Raw genomic sequence first — 10111 nt, forward strand, 5'->3', positions numbered from 1 at the left:
AGATGCGCAATATTATTATGTATAGTGTGTTTTAGAAACTTACTAACAAATAAGCTATAAGTGACAATAGTTTGATGATCTGGAACTATTATTTCGTTAGTTCTTAGTTTATCTTGTGAATTAGCCAAATTGATGGCTAAGATTTTTTACATATAGGTACATTTTATAGATCTTTTTGAACTGTATCACGTAAAATTTCCGAAAAATAGGGTGCACGGGGTACAAATACCTAGTACAGAAAAGAAAATTAATATTTATTCCAGTATTTTTTTAAATGGCAAGCATAAATTTTAAGGAAATGTTGGTAATTTTTTTCTTAATGTAAAATTTGTGGTTATTTTAATTAAGTCTCTTATACGCAATATGCACACCTAAAATGTGGAACAAATTACCATGTTGGGATTACTCTAATACCTACAGTTACGAGGTCCTTCAGAAATAAAGACCCTACTTTCACTAAAATCTAAAATCTACAAATTAAAAACTACTTTCCAAAAAGTATTATGGAAGTCGCTTAGTAATGATGACACCAAAAACAATTTATGTAGCAATGCTCCGTCCCTATTGCTCTTAGCGTGATGATATAGCCTATAATAGCCTTCCTTGTTAAATGGACTATCTAACATTGACAAAAATGACAATTCAGATCTGTGGTTCCTGAGATTTATAATATTAGGAAAAATAAGCAATATATTTCATTAAGTGAAGTCCCATAGTTGGGTAAGGGGCAGATGCATTATACATCTTTTTCACTGATCGATTTTCTTTAGGGACAAGTAGGTGATCAGCCTTCTGTGTTCTTCCACACAAGACATTTTTTTTCTTCGTCTCCACTAGGAATCGAACCCAGCACCCCTCAGTGCTATGCTCACGCGTCAACCACTGTACCAAGGAGGTGGTCAATCTATAACTTAAGTGCTAATTAATTAACAAATGTCTTACCTGTTCAGATATCTTGGGGAAACTCCTATCACGCAAGATACCGGCATTATTGATGAGAATATCAATACGCCCATATTTGTCGAGAGCTGTTTTGATTATCTTCTCGCCTTCAACTACTGAGTTGTAATCGGCTACGGCTTCACCACCTAGATGCAAAAAAATTGTTAATAGAAATATTAACACATAAAAGGTATTTCTATTATTATAAGGATTGTGTAAAATGGAATTTGCTTATATTCATTACATACAATTTGAATTTATCTATAACTTATCCTTATTCTAACAAGGACAAACTTTACAAATCAATAAACGTATGTAATGTAATGTACGTAATATGTATTTGGACAATGACTTTATGTTAAAAGCATAACAATTCAAATAATGCAAACCTATTATACTGTCTAATCATTTTGTATTGAAATATTATTTAATATGTTAAAATATTAAACTATATTCTGCTCTTCAAATTCTATATAAAATATCGTTAGATAATATGCATATTTATATGTATATACTCCACAAACATTTCATTAAAAAAAACATGTTTAATCTAGGAAAACAATTACCTCTGCTATATTCATTATAATACTATGTCCCTTTCAAAACAAAGTTTATTCCCACTAAAGTTAAGAGCACAAAATTGTAAACATGTTTATCTTATCACACAAAGACTCAATATGCTATCACAGAACTTTTTTCATCTTTCCTTTATATAAACTCTTTTTTCCTTGTTTCTATAATTTCAATCTATCAATAAATAATCAATTGATAAATATTGTTACAAAATTTTGATAATACTTAAATATGTGAATAGTTAGAATAGTAAATGATGATAATTCAAATAATGTAGTGTAGAAATAATTGTGATAACAAGTGAAAATTGCTATCATGTTTATTTTAGTAATAATCACTCATTATTTATAATTCTCATTATTAAAATTTATCATTAAATTATTTCTTATACTATTTTTAGTAATAAGGACTTCAGAATGCATGCCAACAAAATTTTCCCACATTCAAAACACTATTAATTAGCATACATGAATACAATAGAACTGACCTTTGTCTTTGATTTCCTTCACAACAGCGTCTGCAAAGTTTGACTTGCCCACACCATCCCTTGCACTGCCAAGGTCATTCACCACGACTTTGGCGCCTCTGGAGCCCAAGAGCAATGCGTATGCTTTGCCCAAGCCACCACCAGCACCCGTCACTACCGCGACGCGACCGTCGAAACGTAATTGCTCCATACTATGCTACGTTCGAAAGCGAAATGACAATAATTACTACTGTATAGTGTGTATACTTCCCTTTTATACATTGAACTTTAATCTCTGCTGTTAACGTCACTTTGATAGCAGTATTCTTTGGTGAATTATTGATGTGTTATGGCGAACCAATATAAGAATATAAGGATATAACTACGTATTACGAAATATTACTAAAATTGTATACTTTATCTAATTACCCAATTCCTTGCGCATTTTTTTTACATACTTATAATTAATGGGTAGGTAGGTACATCGAGTTTACGTGTATTACTTTTAATGATATTACACACACAGAACTCAATATATTTTTAAATATTGCATTTTTGATATTGAAACATTTTCATAATTATTATACATAGTACCTACCTATATTATTTTATTACAATAATTATTTCAAGATTCAAGTTGTACAATTCGTTGATCCGGTTTTATTGCAAAATACAAGTCAGCTGTCACTGTGGCTGTCACATAACAACGTAGCATAACCTCAGAGCAATAAACCTATTATTCCTCTGAGAGCTTATCAAAGTGTCACTGACAGACAAATGACAGTGGTCGCAGTGCATCGGAAGACACCCTTAGAGCGTTTTCACATTATCCGATCCGATATCGGATATCGGACGCCGATAGCCGATATCCGATATCGGATACAATTTTCCCTTTCACATTGTCCGATAAAATCCTAAATTGCCAGTTGATAAAAAAAGGTATAATTAAAGAAAATTCAAATGATAGATCATAGTTGTACATACATTAAAAATAACTACGTAAAAAAAAACAACTTCAAAAAAAGAAAAGTAAAATGTAAAAAAGATTTGATATTTAATTACTGCATATTATTTAGATGTGCTATTTACTAAATAGTTTTGAATTTTGATATCGGTCATTTGTATAGTATATGTTAACACATTATAAATTAAATAAATTTATATCAATACCTACTACAACCTAGTATTAGTTAATAGTTTTAGTAATACATATTATGTATCAGTAAATACCTTTCAAAATCTATTAAATGTATTTTTAACAAGACGTACCTAGTCATTTAGTCATTTTTTCACTATATACATTTATAAAAGTTCATGTAGTACCCTATGATAAATTTATTAAGTGATACAATCTTTGTTCACATTTTCTATTCTTTTTCTTATTACACGGTAAATAATATTGTCACCCGTTCAAATATATATTTTATAATATGATTGTTGTTATTTCCTGTAAGTAAAGATACATAAATTATTTTATTGTCATAAGCAATCTCCTGTGAAATCTCCTCCTTTTTTGAAGTCGGTTAAAAACAAAGCACTCAATGACAACAATAGGTACCTACAATAAACAGCACAACCAACATCCGAGTAGGAGGAGGAGCGAGGCAGAATGAGTTAAAATAAAGATGATAGACACTAATATTTTCGAAAATAGATATTTGAATTTAAGAACGCAATATATTTTTGTTTACTTCAATTCAGCCAATTGCCGTATATTTTAATACGGTAATTAAAATAGCTGCCGTATAAATCGTATTTTTAATGCCTATAAATACTTAAATGTGTGTTTTCTTAATAAAAAAAGGTTTCTTTTAATAGAAAGGATTTTAGGTTAAAGCAAAGAATTTTTTTTAAGATTTAGCGCCATATATCTAGACTGAAAATACACAAACTAGTGCTTTTTTGCTGTTGGTATACTGCCTTTTCGAAAATTGAGTTGGCAACACTGAACATTATCGTCCGATAGCTCACGGGCATATCGATGTCGGCTCCGATATCCGATATCGGATCGGACAATGTGAAAGACAGGTACATATTTCATACATTTTACTTCCCTCCGATATCGGATATCGGCTATCGGCTTCCGATATCCGATATCGGATCGGATAATGTGAAAACGCTCTTATACTACGGCCACACTACCGTGATATGCCAATAATTATTGCCACAACTTTAACAACACCTAGGTGTAACCACGACTTATGGCCATAATTCTACAATGCCAATCAATATGACAAATGGCGGTAGGCAATAGCTCCGGCGGCGGTATTCTTTCGCACATCAAAGAAGATTACCACCGTAATTATTGCGTATGCGGCCACACTACCGTTTGTCCAGTGTGCAATATGCAATATATGAGCTCACCGGCGACGCACGTATCGACCGACATGGAGTGGTCAAATGAAAAAGCGCTCGATGGCGCAAATTTTTGGAATTCTTGGAATTCTTCTCTTTGGGATCTTGGGGATACCCAACAGAAGAACTATAAACATCGCGGTGTACACAATGATGCGTGGCGTCAGATCAAACAAAATTTATCATTTCCAAGTACAACTGTAGATGATTTGAAAAAGAAAAAATCCTTTTTAAAAAGAAAGAATCCTTGATGAATTATTACAGAAACCATATTATATATTAATTATTAACTAATATTTTACTTCCCTCCGATATCGGATATCGGCTATCGGCTTCCGATATCCGATATCGGATCGGATAATGTGAAAACGCTCTTATAGTTCTCGATGAGTACACACTTTCCTCCTGTGCTTTCCTGTGGTGCTTTCCTCTTTCTACGTCCTGTGGGCTGTGCGGTGTGCACAGGAAACTGAGCAATTAATATAGTAGTGCACACGCTCTGTGGTGCACACCACAGGTGCACACTTCATTGAATATTGCATTCTGCGTAAGTTGTGTGATTATAACTTACTCTTTGCGTTCGGCATAAATCATAATCACTTATCACAGCCGTTTATCCAGTATCCACACGTTAATCAACATTCATCGAACATAATATTTAACATGGAATGTAAAAACTTAGTACAACGAGGTAATACCCTTCAAGTTGAAATAGTTGTCAACAATAATTATATTGGTTCAGTTACTTTCGAAAGTCCTAAGTACATAATCAGTGGCCTAGGTGTCTTCCAATTAAAATTAGTATATATAGGTGTTAAAAAAGTAATTAACGGCTACTCGGCTGGATTTGAATACAATAATTTGATTTTCATAAAATTCGTAAAACGGCGAGAAGAGGATAATTTTAAATACAATATCGAACTCACCAGCCGTGCATTGGAAATTATGAACACAAATTTTATAAGTGACGATGGATATTGGCATTTAATTCATGATAACAAGGAAGGTAGATCATATACCGTTGATGTTTCAATTGTAATGGACATTCTACCGCCTGCTAGTGCCTTTGCATCTCTGCATAAGGACAGAGATTTGATTGATTTTGAGTTAAGAGGTGAAGATGGATCAGTACACATGCATAAAGCTGTACTTGCCGCTTCCAGTCCAGTTTTACATAGGATGTTAGGTGGCACTTGGAAGGAGAGCACTGAAGGCCTTGTAGATGTGCCCGGCTCGTCCAAAACCACACTGGAAGCTTTTAAAGACTATTTATATTTGCATTCTTTACCTGACACTGGTTTGGAACATTTGCTCCTTCTTGCTTCTTATTATATGATGCCAGATTTAGAAGAATTATGTGTGTATAGGCTGGTGAACTGTCTAACAGCTGAAAATGCATGTAATTTGCTAGAGTTTGCTGCAAAACATAAGATGACAAGACTTTTAATTGCAATAATGGAGTCTGTAAAGAGTGGGGCGGTCAGTATTGAAGATATGAGAGAAAATTTTATGAGTGAGATTAAAAATAAAATAATATAGGTCTGATTTTATTTCTTTCATGAGAAAACACATATTATGTATGTTTTTTGTTTAATTGTTATAGTTATATATTGCAGTAGAATTATATATTTTCATGTAGGTAAGAATAAATTCATAAATAACTCATTTTTGTACCATGGACCCAAACTTTAAACGTCTTATGTATTTAATGTATGGGTAAAGTGGAAAGAAAAGTGTGAGCATTTTTTTAATTGTATCAGAATGATATAACACAATAAATATAATTTAAATTGGTTATGATTGAATTTTGATTACATTTCCATTATAGTAATAAAATAAATAAATAAGCAAATATAGTATTGAGCAAATATTACTACATACTTATTATAATTAAGTAACGAAGTTTATGTAAGGGAGTTTAATAATAATGTGTAATTAGGTAAGGATATTCTAGGTCTAGTAAATAAAACAATAAATAACATGCTAACATATTTTTATTAGTAATAAGTAATACAAATGCAATTTCACAGCTTGCAGATAACATTCCAGTACTTATTTATATCACTTTTAAAATAGCACAAACTAAAATCTTCTTATATATAAAAATGAATCGCAAAATGTGTTGGTAAGCGCATAACTCGAGAACGGCTGAACCAATTTCGATAATTCTTTTTTTATTATATTCCTTGAAGTACGAGGATGGTTTTTATGTAGAGGAAACTTAAATATGTACCACGGGCGAAGCCGGGGCGGACCGCTAGTACAAAATAATATTGAAAAAATCACGTAATAAAATTCACACATAACCATCATTGCAATTATCATAAAATAACATTTTTTTAGATGGATCTGGTTTTTTCTAGATATAATTGATGTACATTTATTTAACTTTTTTTTGTTTTTCTATGTTTTGTTTTTTTTATGTTTTTTTTTTCATTATGTTTTAAATCAATTATTTATTCTATAAATACTATCATTATTTGGGGCAATAATTTACTGGCAATTCATTAGATACAATCAAATACAATTAAAAAAATACCTAAGAGATTCTTATGAACATTTTAGTCTAAATTTAAAATTCTTGTAACATTAATTATTGTAAATTCGATTTTGTTAAATAAAACTTAAAATGAGTTTTGATCAGATTTCAACTGATCTACCTGTAAAACAAGCCTTCTGTTAGCTTCAATTAGTGCATTTTGGTTTTGAACCAATGTATCTATTTGATAGCTCATATTCGCCAACTGCTTTTCAAGATACAGCTTTTGCTTTGTTAGTTCCATCATGGTGTTTAGGAAATACCTTCTATTATCATCAGCAACATATGATAATGATAGTTTAATGAAATCCTTTAGCTCTTCAACAGTCTTATTATCTATACCTATGGGTTGTAAGTTTGCTTGCCTTATGTTAGTATTTGAGGTTCTTCCATCATCTGGTACTCCATTGATGACTATGGGTGATGGAAAAATAATATTATCAACACCTCGACTGCTCAATGGTGTGGAAGCTTTATTTATATTCTTCTCAGCATCTAGTTGGCGATACCTCAACTCAATTTTATCACTCTTTCTGAAGTGTTCAGGGGATTTGTTGAATTCATCTTCAAAGTCGACATTTGATTTATCATCCAAACCCATCATAACAAGGAAGGAATCCTCTTTATTGTCACTGGTGGATCTCTTCACCTCACTTCCTTGAGCATCAAGACTGACTTTAGGTGTGTTGTTAACATAAAACAAATCTGAGTTCCTACTTCGAACGGGAGACTGCACTTTCATTGGACTATTGCATTCAACTCTTTCATTAATACTCAATTCTGTTGATAATGTTTTCTTTCTGTGTGGTTGGAAAGCCACTTTCCTCACTTCTTCTTCATGACCTTTTAATATTTTAAATGGCATGGTCAGATCTCTCAAATCATAAATAATAACATAGCCATTTTTTGTACCAAGTGCAACATGATTTTCAGTATTTATCGCCAGTGATGTTAGTGCATATGAAGTTTTTATTGTAGACACTACATTTTGTTGTCTTGTATCATAAACATGCATTACTTTGTCATATCCAGATGACAGCATAACGTCCCTATTGATGAGGGAAAATGTAAAATCACTGACAGGAGATGCATGTATGTTCTCAAACAGTGCTTTATCCTTATTTGTAGTTATATCTCTTAATATTACATGTCCTTCATCCGTAGCCAGACCTAAGGATGATCTAGACTCATGATGGAACTTCATTGCAGAAATACTTTTAGAGCAATTAAGTTTAACAGTACAAACTGGTATATTGGAGACAAGGCCATAAATAACTGTATCTCCATTTTGCATTGATGCAGCTAGACTTGTATTTTTAGAATTGTAACTTATAATATTGACACAAGATGGTGTGGGTGGTGTAGGGAAGGCTTTTGTAACTCCTTTATTTTTTGTATCCCATATCATGACTTCACCATTCTTTGTGCCAATAGCAACATTACGGTGACCGTCTCTGTGGAAACTTGCTGACCAAGAATCTTTGACTGGTATGTGTTGTAAGCTACGCACTTCATGCTCAGCTGGAGTTAGTACTTCTACAAGGCCTTTGGAGTTTACCTAAAATAAAAAATAAGTTTATATTTTATCATAATTCATAGTAAGATTTGTGCCATTTACATATTAAGATTGCAATCAAGTTAGTAATTGTGTTAGTAAGTAACGAAAGACAGTCGTTCCACGATTTTCTGAAATTTTATAATTATTTAATGATTTATCTCACTGTTGTTATGCACACAGTTATGCACAGAAATTGGATTTTGGTTCATTTAGATTCGAATTATGCAACTGAGCTTTACCAGTGCGATCTAAAATTACCTGTAATAAATATTTACTATCGTCACTCCAAGAAACATCTCGTAGAACACCGTCGTAACATTTGTAGGACTTTTTCAAATCATAACTGCATCATAAAGCAAAAGTTGCGAACTCGCTGACGATAAATACATTTTTTTGTTATTCTTATTAGATCATGGATATAATTGATGTATTTCCTTAAGTATTATGAGCTAAAGGTAACGATTTATTTATAATTTTAAATGTTTATTTCACTTTCTTCTTCTCTTATAATAATGGCTCCACCCAGCTCCACCCAAGGCTCCACCCATGCTCCACCCAATAAACGACGACATTGAAGTCTGAAGAAACCTCAGAGGTTAATTTATTGCTCCGAGCCTCAGAGCAATAAACCTACGTTTAATTTTGACAGTTCCAATTACAGAGAATAATGCGACTCAGTGGCGCACAATGCCGAGTTATGTTAAAATATTTACGGTTATTTTAAGTAATTTGGATTTTGATTATTTCATTAATAAATTTTTCAATGTTTGTACCTTCATCCATACCTATATTTATTTTTTTAACACAATTTGAATTAACTTTGATTATTTCGAAAAACTACAATGAAACGAAAGCTTTAAATTTTTTTCCAATAATTAATAATTACTAACGATAAATCGATTGCACGCATCAATTCACGCGCATTACTTTTAAGAGTGCTCGATTATGCGAAGCGTTGCTATAGTTGGAACATTCAACGTTAGCATCATGCCGCATAATGCGCTCTAGTGCTGTAATTGGTAAACACGGATAAATACACTACAGATTACATTATATATTTTTTAAATTAATAAATGTTTATTTTATGATTAACTCTAATGGAAGAGGCAACCTAATTGAATGTAATTTTTTTAATCGAATTAGTTCAATAAAATAATATGTTATTTTATTTCATTTACTTCAGGTACTAGAAATTATTTTAAATAGCAGTCACAAGAAGCTTATATCCTTCTTATATCTAACTAGCTGGTGCCCGCAGCTTCGCCTGCGTGGAAAAGATAAATTTTCATGGTACAAACTTTCATCCCCTATTTGATCCCCTTGGGGGATGAATTTTCTAAAATCCTTTCTTAGGGGACGCCTACGTTATAACATCTACCTGCATGCCAAATTTCAGCCCGATACGTCCAGTGGTTTGCGGCTGTGCGTTGATAGATCACTATATCAGTCACCTTTGAGTTTTATATATTATATAGATACACTGGAGATTGCACTATGACCATTAACTTGTAACAAGAAAATATGACGTTGAATGACGCCTGTATGTTTTTTTATCCCTTTCACACTTAACTTGGCAAGTTGGTGTGAAAGGGATAAAAAAACATACAGGCGTCATTCAACGTCATATTTTCTTGTTACAAGTTAATGTTCATACTGAAATCTCCAGTGTATTAGATAC

At 32.2% G+C, this 10111-nt stretch overlaps 2 protein-coding genes and 1 pseudogene across 3 annotated transcripts in view; 1 reads left to right on the forward strand and 2 right to left on the reverse strand.

Moving 5' to 3' along the window:
• Mfe2 (peroxisomal Multifunctional enzyme type 2) overlaps nucleotides 1-2699 on the reverse strand; it is a 28463-nt gene extending 25764 nt beyond the window's left edge. The window contains exons 1-3 of the mRNA XM_089705340.1: nucleotides 2580-2699; nucleotides 2003-2198; nucleotides 943-1088 (exon numbers count right to left, since the gene is read on the reverse strand). Coding sequence (XP_089561466.1) covers nucleotides 943-1088; nucleotides 2003-2192 — 336 coding nt within the window. The 5' untranslated portion in view covers nucleotides 2193-2198; nucleotides 2580-2699. The remainder of the gene's footprint in view (nucleotides 1-942; nucleotides 1089-2002; nucleotides 2199-2579) is intronic.
• Nucleotides 2700-4706: 2007 nt separating this feature from the next.
• LOC149481615 (ring canal kelch protein-like) lies at nucleotides 4707-6133 on the forward strand. The gene has a single exon (XM_089705346.1). It carries the CDS (start codon nucleotides 5000-5002, stop codon nucleotides 5873-5875), a length of 876 nt encoding a protein of 291 aa, XP_089561472.1. The 5' UTR covers nucleotides 4707-4999; the 3' UTR covers nucleotides 5876-6133.
• Nucleotides 6134-6195: 62 nt separating this feature from the next.
• On the reverse strand, nucleotides 6196-9047 carry LOC149481616 (protein NEDD1-like; annotated as a pseudogene). Its single transcript, XR_016316865.1, has 2 exons — nucleotides 8692-9047; nucleotides 6196-8433 (listed from the first exon to the last, which is right to left on the reverse strand). The product of XR_016316865.1 is annotated as a protein NEDD1-like (transcript).
• Nucleotides 9048-10111: the final 1064 nt, after the last annotated feature.

This window comes from Colias philodice, chromosome 16 (genome assembly GCF_061535455.1).
Source record: "Colias philodice isolate Cphi_HAF_F1 chromosome 16, ilColPhil1 Martin Lab GWU primary, whole genome shotgun sequence".
NCBI lineage: Eukaryota > Metazoa > Arthropoda > Insecta > Lepidoptera > Pieridae > Colias > Colias philodice.

Bases quoted from the DNA above. Each gene is read 5' to 3' on its own strand.
- LOC149481615 (XM_089705346.1), top strand. From the start codon at position 5,000: ATGGAATGTAAAAACTTAGTACAACGAGGTAATACCCTTCAAGTTGAA.